This window comes from Globicephala melas, chromosome 13 (genome assembly GCF_963455315.2).
Source record: "Globicephala melas chromosome 13, mGloMel1.2, whole genome shotgun sequence".
Taxonomy (NCBI): Eukaryota; Metazoa; Chordata; class Mammalia; order Artiodactyla; family Delphinidae; genus Globicephala; species Globicephala melas.
This window is the reverse complement of record NC_083326.1, coordinates 88,860,812-88,879,958: the sequence shown is the minus strand read 5'-3', so window position 1 is coordinate 88,879,958 and position 19,147 is coordinate 88,860,812. Positions and strand designations below refer to the sequence as shown.

Below are 19,147 nucleotides of genomic sequence, written 5' to 3'. Positions count from 1 at the left end.
GCCTAGAGCCCGTGCTCCACAACAAGAGAAACCACCGCAACGAGAAGCCCACGCACCGCAGCTAGAGAAAGCCCACGTGCAGCAACAAATATCCAACAGAGCTATAAATAAATAAATAAAAAGAACACTCACCCCCACCCCCAACCCCGGTCAACTGGGTACATTTCTAGGGCAGGGCCAAGCAGACGTATGCCAGCTGAGAGGTGGCACAGCCGCTGTGACACTGTCAGACTGCAGGCAGGACACCCCATCACGTGAACGGGGACACGAGTGTGCCCGGCCCGCCTCACCTCGACACCACCCCCAGCTGATGCCTGGACACGCCATTCGCACAACAATTCACTGAACTTGTAGGGTTTAAGAAAACATTAAAATGAAATCATTTCAAACGATGAAAACTGTGTCACACATACAGAAATACCTTTCTGCCAACACGGAAGCGTGCTTGGGGTTTTTCTGAAAGGGATTCATGCCAAGCCTGTAACACACGGAGAGAGGATTACTGAAGAGAGGACAATGCACTGAAGAAGGAAGGGAAGGCCAAGGACACACGGAGCCCCGACCCCACGGAGCCCCGGCCCCACAGAGCCGGCGCAGGGGCGCGGGAGCGTACAGAGGCTTGATGGGGGGGCTCCTCTTGCCCGCAGTCATCTTCATCAGGTCAAAGTGGCTCGTGTACAGCTGGGTGTGCGTGGCGTTCTCGTCCTGAGCGTACATCTGGCCCGTGCGCAGAGGACGGTTGTTCTTACTCTGAAACAGGGTGGGGCGGACACAGCAGGGTCAGACGCCGACCCTGCGAACAGGGTCCCTGACTGGGAGGTCTAACGTGCAATCCCCGGCTTAAACAATGAGCCCCTTCTTCCCACCCTTCTCTCTGAGACTCAACACAGATGGATCAGCAACGACATGGTGGCCGTCGTCCACCGACCACAAACACACTCCCCGGCCTGGGCTACGCCTTCCCGCCCGTCCCGCCGCCAGCTCGGCAGACAGCAGTGAGGCCGAGTGGCCAGGCTGACACAGACAGCGGCCCGCAGCCAGCGCGCCTTCACCCTGGTCGGCCCCGGGGCACCAAGCGGCGGCTGTCCCCCAGTTTGGAGACAACTGTTTTTAGAAAAATGGAAACCAAGATGCGTTAAAGCGTGCTTATAGAAACAAAGTAAGTAATTTCCATGAATTAGGAACCCAGGAGCAAACTTCATCAAAGCCCAGGATGTCTGCCGCTGCCACGCATGCCCTGGCCCGTCCCAGGCGGGAGACGCGGTCATCGCTCCCGCTCTATGACTGGGCGCCGGCCACAGGTACACGCCAGCCCGACGCCGCGTGCTGAGGCTTTCTGCATGGAGGCCACAGACACCCTCCTGAGGACAGGCGAGGAGCTGAGAGGCAGCAAGGTGGGGACAGAGCAGATGGAGAAATGGAAAGAGACAAATGCAGCTCAAGGGAGACAAGAAAAGGCAGCGCCCTGGAGACCTCCTCAGCAGCCAGGCGGACTCGAGGGGCCACAGGTGGCCTCCTGATGACAGACACCACGTACTCGGCTGTTCTGCACTCAGAGTCTCTGATGCCCGCGGCTGGGACCAGAGCGTCTAGCGCCTGTCAAGCCGCTGCAGTGGCCAAGGCCCCGGGAAAGCACAGTGATGCACGAAGCGGGAGGCACCGACGGGCCCTCCTTCGATGAAGCTAACAGCACAGAGCCATGCCCGTCTACACACCCAACCCGGGAGGGGGGACGAAGCGCTAGGACGGCGCTGGGCCACAGGCAGCACACAGAATCTTCCAAATGACGCAGCAGCGCGGCTGCTCTCTGTCGGGCAAGATCTCGGCGCAGGGACTCCGGCCGGCGGGAACGGGGACTGGGACTGTGTCTGCCCCAGCTCAGGGCCGCGCCCAGCACCCATGCCCCTCCCTCCCCCTCGCCGAGCCACGTGCCCCGCAGGAAGGGGGCCTCACCTTCCCCTCCTCCCTTGGGATGAGCACGTTCTCGTAGCGGTTCCGGCACTGCTTGGAGGAGCGGTAGATGCGGCTGCAGGAGTTCACGACGTCGCTGACGAGGTCCCAGTTGGGCGTGTGGGCCGGGGACACGACTGTGAGGTTGAGCGGCAGCTCGAGCAGCTGCTTCACGGCCTGGAGGACCAAGGTCAGGCGCCGCGGGTCAAGGTGCTGCGCGTCAGCGGCTTCCCCGCCCTCCGAAGGGCCCTGAGGACGCGGCCGGCCTCACCTGCAGCAGCGCCCAGTCCTCGCTGATGAGCCACTCCGGGTTGTCGGGGCCAGACTCGGCGGCTGGTTTGGCAAAGGTGGGCAGAGGCTTGGCGAACTGCGTCTGCTGCTTCAACAGGATGTTCTTCTTCTGCTCCTTCCCCTCTCGGCGGATCTTCAACATGCCGGGCGTCGCGCGGTCGAACAGCGACCGCGGGGGCACCACGGCCTCCCCGTGACGCTGCTTCTTCTTCCTGCCTGCGGCTGCACGGACAGGCTGCTTCAGCCAGCAGGTCGGCGGGGAAGGGGGGCAGCAGGGCCGCGGAGGAGGATTACCGAGGCCACCGGGAGCGCCGAACCCTCTCCCGCCACGGGAACCCACCTGACGGGTCCGTCTTGTGTCTCCGGCGCTCCTTCCTCACGTACACGGGCGGCAGCTTGGACTCCGGGATGGGAGTGGTTTCGTACATGAGACACATGACTGAGTCGATGTAGATGTCGTTGTCGTCCTGGGGGGGCGTGGGTGGCGTCCAAAGCTGCGTGTGGAAGGGAGAGCCCTGAGCCGTGTGGCCCCAGGAGCAGCCGCCCGACAGGGCGGGAGGCGGGAGGTGAGCCCAGGGACACGGGGAGGCGGGCACTCACCGGCATGACCTCCGTCTGCCCGTCGGCGCCCTCATACACGAACTCCTACAGGAGAAGGGGAGCTTTTCAGGTCCACCCAGCCCTGGCTTCAAGCTGCAGCCACCCAGCATCCACCTTCACGCCGGTCAAGTCTTGGAAACAAGCTCGCAGCGTGGCTGTCGAGAAGCCCTGCGGTGCGTCTGCGCCCCGGCCGGCGGGCAGCGCGGCGGGGCACGCCCGCGCGGGTAAGGGGAGCCCTCGGGCACACGTACCGCGCGGCAGGCGTCCTCCCGGGTGTAGGTGAGCAGCTGCTGCTCGGGCTCGCGCCGTGCCCGGGCCTCGCGCTCCCGCAGTGCCCGCGCGTGCCGGGCCTCCCACTCGCCCACGGCGGCCAGCACGGCGCCCTGGAGAGACAGCGGTCGTTCCCATTGCCGCCCACGCCCCCTGCGCCCCCCAGCCCTGCCCTGCCCCGCCCCTGTGCTCCCGGCCCGGGCCCTTCTCTTTGTTCCCAATACGTGACCCTCTTTGGAGCCCCAAGCTGCTTCAGAACCGAGGAAAACTGCACCTGCAGGTTCCTGAGGCTTCTCCCTTCCGATCAGTTTGTACACAGGTGGGTCTGGGTTTATTCCTTTAATTCTAGGCAAGTCACACTTAGTTCCAACCCAGTTTAACCCTGAAGAATCTGAGATTCTCACGTGTTAAGATGGTCAGAAGTTCATTCTCTTACCTCGCTATTTCTCTCCTTTTCTTGATCAGTGGAAGTATGGAATAATTCCAGGTAATTCAAAGCATACTTTTCAATTGGTGTGAGCTGTTTCAAGATGTATTTTTTGAATACGGTTAACAGCAAGTTCACAAGGACTTAGTTCCTCTTATGACCCCCCACCAACACTTGAATCAAAACAGCGACTGTTCTTGGTCAAGATGAACAAGAAATATCTCCCAGAAGGGTCACATGTTTAAAGTATTTAGGTGCAGAGAAGCAAATGAAGTAGAAAATGCCAAACCTGTCCCATGAAGTCCGCTAACTCCTCCAGTGGCGAGGGCTCCTCGCCCCACCGGGAACCGTCGGGGCACCGAGACCCGGGCGCCAACTCCTCTGCTGACTCGTGTGCGTCCTCCTCCAGACACTCGATGCTCTTGAGGGCCTGCAGGAAGTGCGCCCTTAGTGGACGTGACTCGGATGCGCTCTCAACACTTCAGTTGAGGGGTACAGCCCACACAGCTGCCCACGTGCCCACACTGTACACCAAGCCTCCCACAGTGATGCCTGCTCTCCTCGGCCCCCCTCGTACGCCTGAGACGGCGGCGCCGCGGGCACAGGGAAAACGGGCACGCCCTCGAGAAGAGCCACAGGCACACAGGCTGACACGCACAGCCCGGCCCCCAGACTCAGAGAACCGAGCAGGATGGGGCGTCTGGCTGCATCTCACACCCGCCACCCACCACCCTGCCCCGGTCCTGACCATGAGAACAATTCTTCGTCGTGCACGAGATACAGGCCGTGGTCTGTGGTGAAGACAGAAACCAAGCCCCCAGAAAACATGCTGCAGACGACGACAGACACGTAAGGGTCAGTGTCACCACAGTTCAAGAAACGCCCATTAGACTAGCAGATGCTGCATGTGCCTCTCCCGACACCCGACAGCCAGGCTGGCAAATGCAGACACACACGCTCACGTCGGGGCCGGGGCTGGGGGGACCATGCAGCTGAGAGGATGTCAGTTAAGACGGGTACCTCTTTCCAGGGCACTGGGCAACATCTGCAGAGTTTAAAATGTAACCCTTCCTCACACGATACCCAGAAAGTATTTCCAGACAGACCGTACGTCTAAGTATGAAGCACAAAACACTGAAACACGCAGAAGAAAATAGAGAAGAACCTCTCTTAGAACGCAAAAGCACCAACCATGTGATAAAGATGGTCTGCTGGGTGGCATTAGGACCAAGAATTGCTGCTTGCTGAAAGACAGCATTAAAAAAGGCAAACCACAGGCTGGGAGAAGACATTTTCCATGTATCCCACAAAAGCCTCGCATCCAGAATACAGAAAAAAAGCCAAGAAGCCATTAAGGAAAAAAAAGAATCCAGTTAAAAAAAAATAGGAAAAAGACGCGAACGAGCACTTCATCAACAAGCACCCACGCTGCCAATGAATGCAAAGCTCACCAGCCAGGAGCAAACTGCACTGCAAGCAGGGATGCGCCCACACTGCCCCCCACGCCTGCACCTCTAAACCGGCCCCAGTCCAGGGTCAGCATACAGCCAGGCGATGCTCCCAACCCACATGTCCGCGGGCAGCCCGTCTCCATCGCCCTCGTCCCCCAGCCACACCTGGCCCCTACTGTCCGGACCCGGAGGTGCTGCCCCTCCACCCCTAACACTCCTCCTGGACACCGCATGGCGCACCATCTCCGCAGGGTGATGGTGTGTCATCTCTCCTGTCAATAGAATAGAAGCTTTGTGGAGGACGAGAGTTCTTTCTCTCAACTCTATACCCCTTCTGCCTACAACAGCGCCCAACTCACAGTAGGATGTTCAGCCAGAACGTTTCAAAGAATCTGTGTGCTGAAACACCACACTGTGCCGACATCTCAGAGATGCACTGAGAGACAACAGCAAGGGTGTGTAACACACTCACATTCCTCAAACACACATGCCTTCAGGCCTCACGTTTCTTCCAGGATCCATGTAAGATATATACTTTTAAAATTTATTTATTATTTATTTATTTTTGGCTGCGTTTTTGGTCTTCGTTGCTGCGCGCGGGCTTTCTCTAGTTGCGGCGAGTGAGGGCTACTCTTCATTGTGGTGTGCAGGCTTCTCACTGCAGTGGCTCCTCTTGTTGTGGAGCACAGGTTCTAGGCGCGCAGGCTTCAGTAGTTGAGGCACGCGGGCTCAGCAGTTGTGGCTCACAGGCTTCAGTAGTGGCACGTGGGCTCAGCAGTTGTGGCACGTGGGCTCAGTAGTTGCGGCGCACAGGCTCAGCTGCTCCACGGCACGTGGGATCCTCCCGGACCAGGGCTGGAACCCGAGTCCCCCACACTGGCAGGCGAGTTCTTGGACACTGTGCCACCAGGGACCCCCATAAGACTTTTAACAATGGCTGAGTGGTCACCTCCAGGACAGGTAACCTACTGTTTCCCTACTATCATTTCTGTTGTGAGGTTTCTACAATCATTTCCGTTATGAGGTTTAGATCATGCTGTTTGACGTTTTTTTTTTAAAAAACCTGGTGCACGTATCACCAATTTTTAAAAGAAAGCGGTACATCTATCTGTCCCTCCTGATACCGAAACAGCTGTAAGGTACTTCTGTGCAAGTGACATTATACACAGACAACTCCTGGAAGAAAATGTGAAAGACAGCTGACAGTGGTGGTCTCTGAGAGGGAAGTGAGGGCCTGGTGCAGGACACTTACTTTTCATTATAAATTCCTGAAGGTTTTTTACCACACGCATTTACTACTTCTCAATCACTGGATAGTCAAGTTTCAAAAACAGGAGAGGAGGTGTCCTGCAGTCAAAGGCCCCCAGGAGGCAGGACGGGAGCAGGGTCTCGGGGAGGGAAGCAAGGGGCCTGACAGGCAAGCGTGTGCCAGGTCTGCACAGCAGCACTGCCCCAAAGCAGCAGCGCGCGAGCCAAGCGCGCAGTCTGCGACCTCAAGGGTCCGGGCCGGAAACGCAGAAGGCGAGATTTCAGTTAGAATCCAAGGCATTGTCATCTCAGCGGGTGACCAACGCAGGGAGGCTGGGTGAGACAGCTGCTATTCTTTTTGGTTCTGTCCTCAGAGTGGGACGTGTATCTCACACTCACGCCAGGGCTCCCTGCAGAGCGGGGCATCCTCCCCAGCAACGCTGTGACAGAGGTGCTGACACAGCAGGGTGGAGGGGTCGGGGCACAAAGTCACACAGGACGGCGAGGGGTGGCCCGAGAAGCGTGGGTGAAAACGGCGACGGTGGCAGGGTGGGCAGCGAGGCCCACACCGCTCTCTCGTGCGTCCTTCACCTCTTTTTACAACTAAAATCCCCCAAACCAAAAGCAGGGAGGGAGGGGCTGACAGGCCAGGCTCGAGCGACTGGAGCCTGGGGAGGGGGCGGCAGCAGTGCCGCAGGAGCGGAGGGCAGACCCAAAGCCCCAGACCCGACGCTGCCAGGCCGGCGCCGGCCACCCTCACCTCTATGAAAGGCCTGGCAATTTTGGGTGCGATGGTTTCTGTGACAGAAGGTTCCTGAGAAAGGACGACAAACTCCTCGGCTTTCACTGGGAAGCCAGTGTCATCCACGGGTGGATAAACCTCAAACAGCTCCTGGATCGTCCGCTGACACAGAAATGAGGGCCACTGAGCTTGAGGCCTCCGCGCGTGGAAAACCGCCAGCAGCCACCCCCCTCAATCGTTACACCCGCCCGGTTCCCGTCACTGTGTGGCAACACCCCCCCCCCCGGCCCCAGGCCTCCTCGTGCACGACGGTACCTGCGTGAGGAACGCCATGGAGTAGTCGTTTCCCTGAGCAGCCACTTCTCGGATCAAATCTTTGGTTCCATTTTTCAACAATTTCTCCTCAATGGAATTGCCACTCACGAGCCTACAAACCAAATACACATGCGACAGCTAAGTCCCCGGGGGCTGAGGACGGCACGAGTGCCACGGTGCCTGGACCACCCGGCAGAACAGCACCTGCGTGGCACGGCTTGTCAGCCCCACTCTGCGCTGGTTCCTTCCTTCGTGTGGAGCCCAGAGGTGACCATGCCTGTCCCGCCTCCCACACGGCAGGAGGGCGGGCCCCGGAGGCCCGCATGCCACCCACGCTGGCCATCCATGTCCCCCACCGGCCTCCACCTGGAAAGGCCCCCGGGGGCCTCCGGACCCTCGAGCCCCGTCTCCTTCAGTGCTGACGGTGGCGGGCGGGCGCCCCCGCATCACTGTGCACCTCTCTGCACTGCACCCCCAAATGAACCCGTGTCCAGTGGCTGCAGCCCAAGGATGCGTGTCCCCTGGCTCCCGCTTTGTGCCCCCAGAAAGCTGCAGTAACCATTCCCACACCCATGATCAGCGCTTTCACTAAAAAATGATGTTAAAACTTCTACTATCGCTTTGGGGAGACTTCACAATTTTACGAACCAGGTCTTCCCGTCTAAGAACAGAGCACATCCTCCCGCTGGTGACATCTCTCAGCTTATGCCCTTCCACGATTTTATACTCTAGTTCCTACACATCCAGCACCTTTACTGCTAAGGTCATTCCTAAGAGTTTACAGATTGTGTCTCCTGAGAATAAAACGTTTTCCCCCGTTTCTAGCTAGTAACTGCTAAAGGGCCAATGATAAGGAAGGGATTACACAATGAAACGTTATCCATTTATATAAACGATGTATCAAATTTATATTTATTAACACAGAAATACACTCACAATATACTGTTAAAAGAAAACAGGATTACGCAGTAAGACTGACTGCTGGCATGAGCCATCTAAAAAAAACCAGGGAAATGTCTGGAAAGACACACACCAAAATGCTACTGACTGCCGTCTGGGCAGGATACTGATTTTCTCCATGTGCTTTCCTTTTTTTTTTTTTCCTTTTTCTTTTCAATGAACAAGTAATACATTTATAATCAGGAAAAAATTAAAGCTATTTAAACACAGTGCATGGATGACGACGTCTTGATGAAAACGGCGAGGGTTACACACGTGGGCTGGGGTCCCCGTTCCAGGCTGGCCGCCAGGGACCGCACCCTCGGTGCTGACCCCAGAGGTGGCAGGAGCGCAGGGGAAGGGGGGCGGCACGTGCCTGGCACACTCGGGCACCAGACGGGCAGCCAGCGGGGGCCGAGTGCTGCTGTGCTCTCCCAGTCGACACTCCCAGAACTCAAAAACAATGGCAGAGGCTTCTCTGCTTTCCTCAACTGCGTGTGGTTGGCCGCTTGTAAGATTTAAATGCTTTCAATAGGGAATTTACAAATTGCTAACTGTTAAGTTATGATAATTTATATCTGAAAATACTTGAAACAACCTAGAACATGAAGCACCCTCTTAAGGGTCAGGGACTCCAGGAGAAATACAGGTACACGTCGGAAGGACAGCAGTTATGTCTCAGCAGCACAACCCAGTCACCGCTGCAAACAAACTCAGTTACGCCCCAGGCAGATGCTGAGTATAAAGAAAGAACACACAGGACAGCAGGAACACGAGCCTGCCTGAAGGAAAGTAAACAGAACGTGGGAGAAGCTTCTGCAGTACGCTGCAGCCCCCGGCCCAGCCGCCTGCCTCACCTGTATATGTGCACGTCCTTGCGCCGCCCGATCCGGTCGCACCACTCCTGGGCCTTGGCGTCCATCACCGGGTTGAGGTCGTGGTCGTAGAACACCACCGCGTCCGCCTCCACCAGGCTCACGCCCGTGGCGCGGCTGTGTGTGGAAAGGAGGGCACAGAAGACCCGCCGGTCCCGGTTGAAACTCCTCATCAGGTCCTGAGGCGAAATGAAACCCCGAGTTACCATCCCTGCCAAACAACAGGCAACCTCTGACGTGTTCTGGTACTTATCAGTTAGAAATTATTCCGTAACAAAACTGTTCGGTTTGTGTTTCTTTTGACGCGAGGTCCGTGTTCCAATTACACCGGACTTTAGCATTTTATTGTGGCTCTTCCGGGCACGTGTCGCATCTCTCGCTTACTGGTTGCCGACACCTCTACCCTGTTTAAGCATCGCCAGTCAGCAGGTACAGAAAGGAAAGTGTCCGACCCCACCCGACCTGTGCTGTCAGCTCCACGAGTGGGCCCCACAGGACAGCAGTCTCCCTGGGGAGGGATGCGTGCTCTTTCATGTACCCTCCGGCAATGCCAGGCGCTTTACAGCAAAAGCCCCTGGAGTAAGGCTGAGGGAGCAGCTGCCGGCCTCCCCACTCCCGCAGGGCCGCCAGCTGAAATGGCCTCATTCCCACGACTTCTCTCCTGCAATGACTTCAGCGCCCAAACAGACCTTAGCAGGTGTGACCTGCCCTCTTGCTTCAGGAAATTCTCTATATAATTTGTTACATCACTCCGGACAGAACTTGTCACTAAGACCGTGGTGTACCTCCTTCCAGGCCTTCTCAGCATGGGGAGGGCTGCCTGTGCTGGACGGCGTGAAGTGGGTAATGTGATATACAGGCCAGCAGCTTGTCTGCACTCGGGAATGCTCTGCCTTGATACTAAAACCTGTTCTGAAACGCTGCTGAAGATGGCTTCCTAGTTCACGCTGTGGGACACTCGGGACAGGGCCAAGCCCTGTGGCACGCAGACCACTACTGACCCATTCTCCTACTCCTGGACTGGGACTTTGCTCCCCACTGGGGCTTATCACAAACATTTCCACCATCAGCAACTGTGCATGTGCACCCCTGAGTGCTGCTAAAGGAGAGAGCCCTAGACGCAGAATTAGCAGGTCAGGCGCACATCCTTTTTCAGGCTCACAGCCCACACTGTCAGCTCGCCTTCTAGAAAGTTGTGCTAATTTGCGCCCCACCAGCAGCGCACGAGAAAGCTGCTCTCACTGTGCCTGATGGAATCCAGCTACCCTTAGCTAACCTGACAGGTAAAGAACGGGCATGTTATTTTAACCTGTAATTCTTTAACTGTAGATCAGTCCGCAGAACTTCCCTGTTTTCATGTGGCTGCCTCCCGAAGGACACCCATCTCCTCCCTGTAAGGACTGCAGGTCACCAGTTTTGATTCTGAGACATCTAGCCGACTGCACTTCCCAAATAACAGGACTTAGGAAAAAATATCAAAGGATGGAGCTAAAGTCCAAAGACACTAAGAAGTTCTTCCCTTGTTTAGAAAGCATGACAACACTGAGTTTGCACAGCTCTGAGAAACCAGGTTAGAAACTGGCGATCAAAGTTAACCCAAATGAGTCATAAACGATAACAAAAGAAATGATTTCTTTCCTACCTGCCGTTGTTCACTGTTGGCGTTTTCGTCAATTCTTATATAGGTGAGATAATGGAAGTTCAAGAACATTTCTAAAATGTCTAACATGAGAACCATCTGCGATAAAATCAGCACGCGACGTCCTTCAGATTTCAACTTCTGAAGTAAGATAGCCAACGCTTCCAGCTTTCCTGTGAAATGAGTAACATCAACAGCATCTCATACTCCAAAGCAAGTGCATCCGACACAGGCAGCAGTACAGACGGGGTGTCTCGTACCTGAGTCAAACTGGACCAGTCTCAGCTCGGGAAACCGCAGGGAGCGCAGAGCTGTCACCCGCTGCAGCTGCTGGGCGAAGGGCGCCGTGTGCTCCCGCAGGTAGTGTCTGAAGAGCCTCATCTTGTGGCTGTAGCGGGAGGGCGGCCTCGCCACCCACAAGCACGGGGGCGCGGCCACCACCGGCGGGATCACACACACCACCCTGAGAAGCAGACAGCACATGTGTCACAGGTGGCGCACCTGGGGTGTCTCCGCCGAGCGGCCCCTCTGTCTCAGGCAGCGAAGGCTTGAGAAGGAAGAGGGCAGAACCACCTGGCAGTCGGGAGTCACCAGGGCAGCCAGAGCGCCTAGCTCCAGTCACCGGGCTGCTGGACCACACTATCACAGCAACCACGGGGGCGGGTCCCGACCGGTCCCGACCAGTCCCGGCCAGTGAGGGCTACCCAGATCAAAATGAACAGCGCAGGGTACCCCCAGGGCAGAGGGATGGGTGCAGAGGCAGCCTGCTGTCTTTGGATGGGAATTCCGGAATGCAGGCACTCTGTCGCCTGGACGGTCTGGGGGAGGATGTGAGTCCTGAAGCTGCTACAGCCACCGTGCCACCAGAAAGGGAGCCAGACTTGGGAGGAGGGGCCCCGCAGAGAGCAGCACCATGACGACTCAGATGAGCCATGACAGCCAACCTGACACCCACCTCCAACCTGCAGACACCACCTGCTCCAGAAAAGCCCTCATTCTGGGACTCAGCACAAGCCGGGCTTGCATGATGACTTGCTACCAACTGCATGCAAACTACAAAACCACTTATGACCAAAGCTCTGATCAATGAAATCAAAGAAGCACTAAATAAATGGAGAAATATTCCATGTTCATGGACAGGAAGATCCAATACTGTCGAGATGTCAGTTCTTCCCGACTTGATCTAGACGTTCAATGCAATCCCAGCCAGCTATTCTGTAGATACCAACCGAATGAATCTAAAGTTTACATGGAGAAGCAACTGCCCGGAAGAGCCAACACGATACTGAATAAGAAAAAGTTGGAGGACTGGCACTACCTGACTTCAAGACTACCAGAAAGCTACAGTGATCAACAGCATGGTACCGGCAAAAGAACAAGCAAACAGATCAATGGAACAGAACAGAAAACCCAGAAAGAGACTCTCATAATTGCAGTCAATTGACTTTTGGCAAAGGAACAAAGGTAACACAAGGGAGCAAAGACAGTCTTGTCAACAAATAGTGCTAGAAGGCTTCCCTGGTGGTGCAGTGGTTAAGAATCCGCCTGCCAATGCAGGGTACACAGGTCTGAGCCCTGGTCTGGGAAGATCCCACATGCCGCAGAGCAACTAAGCCCGTGCGCCACGACTACTGAGCCTGCACTCTAGAGCCTGTGAGCCACAACTACTGAGCCCGTGTGCCACAACTACTGAAGCCCACGCGCCTAGAGCCTATGCTCTGCAACAAGAGAAGCCACCGCAACGAGAAGCCTGCGCGCCGCGACAGAGTAGCCCCTGCTTGCCGCAACGAGAGAAAGCCCGCGCCCAGCAATGAAGACCCAACGCAGCCAAAATAAATAAATATTATTAAAAAAAAAAAAGAACTGTTATCCAAAATACACAAAGAAGTCTTAAAATGCAACAATAAAAAAACAAGCAACCTGTTTTAAAAATGGGCCAAAGACCTTAGGAGACATGTTACCAAAGGTATACAGATGACAAATACGGATATGAAAAGATGCTCAACGTACATACCATCAGGGAAATGCAAATTAAAACAATGAGATACCACTACACATCTATTAAAACAGCCAAAATCCAGACCACTGACAACAGCAGTCGCTGGCGAGGCTGTGGAGCAACAGGAACTCTCGTCAGTGCTGCTGGGAGCGCAGGATGCTGCAGCCACTTTGGAAGGCAGTGTGGCGGTTTCTAACAAAACTAAACATTCTCTTACCGTGTGATCTGGTAATCACGCTCCTTGGTATTCACGCAAATGAATTAAAAACCATGTCCACACAAAAACCTACACATCGGTGTTTATAGCAGCTTTATTCATAATTGCCAAATCTTAGAAGCAACCACGTTGTCCTTCAGTAGGTGAACGTATTTAAGCAAACTGTGGTGCTTCCAGACAATGGAATATTATTCAGGGCTAAAAGGAAATGAGCTATCAAGCCATGAAGAGACAAGGAGAAACCTTAGGTGCACATTCCTACGTGAAAGAAGCCATCTGAAAAGGCTGCCTACTCTATGTTCCAACTATCTGACATTCTGGAAAAGCAAAACTATGGAGACAGTGAAAAGATAAGTGGTTGCCAGGGTTTCGGGCGGGGCTGGGGGGGGAGGGACGAATGAGCAGAGCACAGCGGGGTTTCAGGGCAGTGAAGCTACTCTGCACGATCCTCTAATGGCGGGTGCGCGTCACTATACACTTGTGCGAGCCCACAGAACACCCAAGGCCAAAAGCACAGCCCCCCGTGCACCGCGGACCCTGGGCGCTGATGAAGAATCACCGGAGGCGCGTGGGTTGTAAGGAGCGCGCTACTCCGGCGCGGGGTGCTGACGGTGGGGGCAGCTGGCGGAAGGCGGGAGCCCTGCGCGCCTTCCCCTCGATTTTGCTGTGAACCAGAGACTGCTCTAACAAACAGCCTCTGTCTTAAAAAGTCATCTGCAAATATTTTCTCCCATTCTGAGGGTTGTCTTTTGGTCTTGTTTATGGTTTCCTTTGCTGTGCAAAAGCTTTGAAGTTTCATTAGGTCCCATTTGTTTATTTTTGTTTTTATTTCCATTACTCTAGGAGGTGGGTCAGAAAGGATCTTGCTGTGATTTATGTCATAGAGTGTTCTGCCTATGTTTTCCTCTAAGAGTTTGATAGTAGCCCGGAGATGGAAACAACCTAAATGCCCATCATCGGATGAATGGATAAAGAAGATGTGGCACATACATACAATGGAATATTACTCAGCCATAAAAAGAAACGAAATTGAGCTATTTGTAATGAGGTGGATAGACCTAGAGTCTGTCATACAGAGTGAAGTAAGTCAGAAAGAAAAAGACAAATACCGTATGCTAACACATATATATGGAATTTAAGAAAAAAAAATGTCATGAAGAACCTAGGGGTAAGGCAGGAATAAAGACGCAGACCTCCTAGAGAACGGACTTGAGGTTATGGGGAGGGGGAAGGGTGAGCTGTGACAGGGCGAGAGAGAGTCATGGACATATACACACTAACAAACGTAGTAAGGTAGATAGCTAGTGGGAAGCAGCCGCATGGCACAGGGAGATTGGCTTGGTGCTTTGTGACAGCCTGGAGGGGTGGGATAGGGAGGGTGGAAGGGAGGGAGACGCAAGAGGGAAGAGATATGGGAACATATGTATGTGTATAACTGATTCACTTTGTTATAAAGCAGAAACTAACACACCCTTGTAAAGCAATTATACCCCAATAAAGATGTTAAAAAAAAAAAAAAAGTCATCTGTAACGTCAGAGGAAAAGGAGGAAAGAAAGACAAGTCAGCATCCGAAGCAAGACAAGTGCGCGGAGGGCGGCAACCTCCCTACACAGTGAAGCAGGGAAGAGCTCCTCGCGGAGGCCGCGCCCAGTTCCATGGTTTCCAGAGGCCTAAAGAGGACACACCCTGAAAGCTGAGCCCGGGCACACAAAACAGAAGGGAGAGGAAATACCCTCAGGCTGAAACTCAAAATCAGGCCAAAGCAGTGAATGAAGCTGCAAGCAGGGCCTGACACTACGTGGGGCAGAGAGACCAGGGCCCAGGTCTGGCGGGGGAGGGGCTGATACGCTGGTGGGCCCCAACAGCACCTGGGCTTCTCTTTCTCTCTCTCTCTCTTTTCTTGGCCTTACTGGGCGGCATGAAAAACTTCCCCGACCATGGATCAAACCCACGTCCCCAGCAGCGGAAGCGTGGAATCTTAACCCCTGGACTCTTAAACACATGTTTCTCATCATGCAACGGTAAATCATTCCTGTGGTTTCTTAATAAAATATTGTTATTGCGCTTCCCTGGTGGCGCGGTGGTTAAGAACCCACCTGCCAATGCTAAGGGACACAGGTTCGAGCCCTGGTCCAGGAAGATCTCACATGCCGCAGAACAACTAAGCCCGTGCGCTGCAACTACTGAGCCTGTGCTCTAGAGCCCGCGAGCCCCAACTACTGAAGCCTGCACACCTAGAGCCCATGGTCTACAACAAGAGAAGCCACCGCACTGAGAAGCCTGCGCACCAAAATAAATGAGAAGCCAAAAATAAATAAATAAGTAAATTTAAAAATAATAATAATAATTTTTTTTTCTTCTTTTTTGGCTGCATTGGGTCTTCGTTGCTGCATGCGGGCTTTCTCTAGTTGTGGAAAGCGGGGGCTACTCTTTGTTGCGGTGTGCAGGCTTCTCATTGCGGTGGCTTCTCTTGTTGCAGAGCACGGGCTGTAGGCGTGCAGGCTTCCGTAGTTGTGGCACGCGGGCTCAGTAGTTGTGGCACGCGGGCTCAGTAGTTGTGGCTCGCGGGCTCTAGAGCACAGGCTCAGTAGCTCTGCGGCATGTGGGATCTTCCCGGACCAGGGCCCGAACCCGTGTCCCCTGAATTGGCAGGCGGATTCTTAACCACTGCGCCGCCAGGGAAGTCCCTAAAATATTATTTTAAAAGAGCAAAATGGAGAAAGCGGTCTACAACACAATGGTCTGGCCCCCAGCCCTGAATGAGCACGGTGCTGTGCTCTGCACCCAGGCCCAGGCCCGTGGGGTACAGAACTGATCCGCAGGGAGGGGCACACAGGCTCCCAGAGGGTGGAGAGGCCATCTGGTGCCAAAGCTGAAGACTCTGAAACAGATTTCGGACAGACTCCAAGGGACAACCCGGGGAGAAACTTAGAGGGATGAGATCAGCGTCCACAGAACAACAAAAGCTGCTTGGGTGCGACACAGCGACTGAGTAAAGAACGCTTACAGCATGCTACCATACCTGTCCATGACGTCCTGGAGGGATTCCTGACGTTGAGTCAGGGTCAAAATCAGGTCCCTGTGAGTTGTCGAGGGTGACGTGTACCGGCTCGTGGGCCCAGCCCCCTTCCCATGACCTCCATCAGGAGCCCCGAGCCAAGGCAACTGCCCTCTGCCAGGCAGGGAACAAACCCCCAACAGGTCTCTGCCGTAGACAGGGGTGCGACAGCAGCGCCGTTCGTTGACAAAATAAATCTGGTCCAGCCGCTCTTTCAAAAGTCTGGTCTTTTCCTCCTTCATCAAAAACAGAGATGAAAACGGTTACTGAGAAACAGCACGGCCAGTTCCCGGCCTCACCAAGCCCCATGGGTCCCTCACGCACGGTGACCGGCCGCAGAGCACGCTTAGACGTGCGGGCCCTGGCTCCACGGGAGACAGTGACAGAAAAGAGAGCAGAGCAAATGGGCGCCGTTTTCTCTGCCAACGTGTAAAGTACTTCTTGAGACACAGTGAGCGTTTCTAATGCCTGGAAGACCAGTAGAAGAATACACAAAAATGTGAAAGGGCATTTTTGCAATCCTAAAGCCTGGTTTCATTTCTTTTAGTAGGAAAAGCGTCTTTAAGATCAAAATTCTCTAATTTAGAGAGACAGCGCGTTTTTAGCAGCAGATAAACTGATGCCGCCTCGCAGAAGCGGTTAAGTATCACAACCCTCCCGAGTGACAAGCAGCTCCCGAGAGCGACTTCCGCGCATGCAGGGGTGGCGCTGGCACCGCGTGCTGGGGTCTGCTGCCCCGTACCTGCGTCGGCCCGGCGACGGGAGAGGCTGGCTTGGAGGCCACTCCAGGTTCTCCTGCGGCCAGGGGACTGACTGCCAGTCGGCTGGGCACACCCACTACAAAGGCAAAAACGAAGGGTTGGCATACAAAACTACCGGCAACGCTCTCCGGAACATCGTCAGCTTCCACTAGCATGTTTCCGGAGTGGGTCAACCGTTCACAACCACCAGTAAGTGCTCTCCCGCTCTCTGGCCAGGGTCTGAGCTGAGCGCCGCGATCTGCCTCCTTCCTTTGGCAGCGCCCGGCGTGACCTCAGACCCGCGGTCACTCCCGTCACTGCACCAAGCAGCAGCCACGCGGGCCCAGCGCTCCACTGCCCTTGGCATCTCGGCAGCATTGACCTGCGTGCCTGGGACAGAGGGATGCCTGGGCCCCACGCGGCCTGCTCCCGTCAGCCACGCCACACTGCCCGTCTGACAGAGGCTCCTCCGCAAGGGCCTGCGGAAGAGGCGGCTGAGGACCGAGAAGGGGCCACTTGCGGGGAGCGACAGAGAAGGGTCGAGGTGACTAGAACCCAGCGGCCAGACTGGTGTCAGGTCGGGAAGCTGGGGCCCGCAGAGCAGGACTGAGCGCCCTCCGGGGAGGGTGCTGGCACAGCTGGTTCCAGGAAGCAGGAAGAAAGCCTGAAGAACAGACCAACCGAGTAGAGCTGCACGGCCTGGCTGGGAGGTAGAGCGGCCGCCAGGCGATGCTGCCAGCCTCATGGTCCCTCCAGCACCCACTCACTGACAGAGCCCAGTGGGGACGGGGTGCAGAGGCCCCACCCCAACGGCACCACAGACGACCCAGGGCCTGGGGCTGGGCAGTGACCAGGGATTCCACTTGAGAGAGGTCCCTGCCGCTTGCATACATCAACCTGACCCAAGTGCCCGTGCCCGATGTTTGCAGTGTGGGTGTGTCTGGAGAGCAGGGGACCCTGGCGGGAAGGAGGCTGCGGAACAGGCAAGGAGGCACACTGGCCGCAGACAGGTCCAGGTCCAAACCCTGCTCCGTTACCTGTCCAAGAACTTCTAGCACGTGCCCTAAGTGTATCTGTAACATTAACAAGCAAAATTTCTCATGATTCCAAGTTTCTTGTCAGAGCAAAACCAAATCAAACATCTAAAGGCTGAGTGAGGGTGGTGAGGCTCGACCGTTACCTTTGGGAGCAAAAGAGAAAGAAAAGAAACCAAGCTGACACGGGCCATCTATGGAAATCAGAGGTGGCCACAACTGGGACTACGGGTTCTGAGGCATCACAGAAATCATCCACGCCCCACACTTGCCTCAGAAGCAAAGGAAGTCAGAAAGAAGTTTCATGGACTTCCCTGGTGGCGCAGTGGTTAAGAATCCGCCTGCCAATGCAGGGGGCACGGGTTCGAGCCCTGGCCCGGGAAGATCCCACATGCCACGGAGCAACTAAGCCCGCGCGCCACAACTACTAAGCCTGTGCTCTAGAGCCCGCGAGCCACAACGACTGACCCCACGTGCCTAGAGCCTGTGCTCTGCAGAAAGAGGAGCCACTGCAACGAGAAGCCCGTGCACCGCAACGGAGATAAATAAATAAATTTATAGAAAGATAGGAAAGAAGGAAAGAAAGGAAGAAAGAAAGGAAGGAAGGAAGGAAGAAAGGAAAGAAAGGAAGGAAGAAGGGAAGAAAGGAAGAAAGGAAAGAAAGAAAGGAAGGGAAAGGAAGGAAGGAAGGAAGGAAGGAAGGAAGGAAGGAAGAAAAGAAGTTTCAAAACCAAGCCTCCTTCCGGCTCACAGCACTCTACCTGGAGGGGTCATGGGTGCGGGGCTTGGGCCGCCGGCTGGGGGCTTGCTTCCCAGGGCATTCAGGGCCCCCGCCTGAGACACTGTCTGCATCACCACGGGGCCTGGAGGTCGCAGGTAGGACTGCCCGGGCGCGGACACAATCTGGAGGACGCTGCCTGCAATCACACATGCATGGGGGTCAGTCACGAGCCAAGTGTGCCTTCAGCCCCCAGGCTACACCCACTTCCTAAGGTACAAGAACAAGGCAATAAACCGAAAATCCAAAATCAAATTTCCTGCAATGAGGCAATGCCAAGTTCAGTTACTTGGAGAAAAATGAAACTATTTCATTCACAATGAATGAAAATGCCAAGGATCCAAGTCACTTGGCTTAACGTCAAGAAAAAGCTCCTCTACTCCCTGCGATGCCTGACTGCTTTCGGGTAATGCAGCGAGTACCCGCTCAGCATCTGTCACGTCTGCTCGAGGCCTGAGGCAGTCACGGGTTGGAAGGTCCCAGCTCCCAGATCACATACTGGGTGCGCCTGCCAACCAGACAAGCTGGGTGAAGAAATACCAAAACACTCGGTTTTTTTTTTTAGCCCAAATG

General features: G+C 55.1%; 1 protein-coding gene and 1 non-coding gene across 16 annotated transcripts in view; both read right to left on the bottom strand.

Moving 5' to 3' along the window:
* Window positions 1-19,147, bottom strand: part of EP400 (E1A binding protein p400) — a 112,442-nt gene that overhangs the window by 25,493 nt on the left and 67,802 nt on the right. For all 15 annotated transcript variants that reach the window (XR_009566327.1, XR_009566328.1, XM_030859918.2 and 12 more), the window contains 17 exons: window positions 18,558-18,713; window positions 16,765-16,859; window positions 15,987-16,258; window positions 11,008-11,210; window positions 10,751-10,920; window positions 9,091-9,287; window positions 7,295-7,406; window positions 6,998-7,141; window positions 3,828-3,968; window positions 3,548-3,631; window positions 3,093-3,224; window positions 2,842-2,886; window positions 2,582-2,735; window positions 2,222-2,463; window positions 1,954-2,127; window positions 614-750; window positions 422-478 (listed from right to left, as the gene is read on the bottom strand). Coding sequence is in view for 13 of the 15 variants with exons in the window: in XM_030859918.2 (XP_030715778.2) it covers window positions 422-478; window positions 614-750; window positions 1,954-2,127; window positions 2,222-2,463; window positions 2,582-2,735; window positions 2,842-2,886; window positions 3,093-3,224; window positions 3,548-3,631; window positions 3,828-3,968; window positions 6,998-7,141; window positions 7,295-7,406; window positions 9,091-9,287; window positions 10,751-10,920; window positions 11,008-11,210; window positions 15,987-16,258; window positions 16,765-16,859; window positions 18,558-18,713 (2,515 nt within the window). In the remaining 2 variants the exon portion in view is untranslated. The remainder of the gene's footprint in view (window positions 1-421; window positions 479-613; window positions 751-1,953; window positions 2,128-2,221; window positions 2,464-2,581; window positions 2,736-2,841; window positions 2,887-3,092; window positions 3,225-3,547; window positions 3,632-3,827; window positions 3,969-6,997; window positions 7,142-7,294; window positions 7,407-9,090; window positions 9,288-10,750; window positions 10,921-11,007; window positions 11,211-15,986; window positions 16,259-16,764; window positions 16,860-18,557; window positions 18,714-19,147) is intronic.
* On the bottom strand, window positions 9,575-9,702 carry LOC115855560 (small nucleolar RNA SNORA49). Its single transcript, XR_004040495.1, has one exon. It is a non-coding gene; the product is annotated as a small nucleolar RNA SNORA49 (small nucleolar RNA).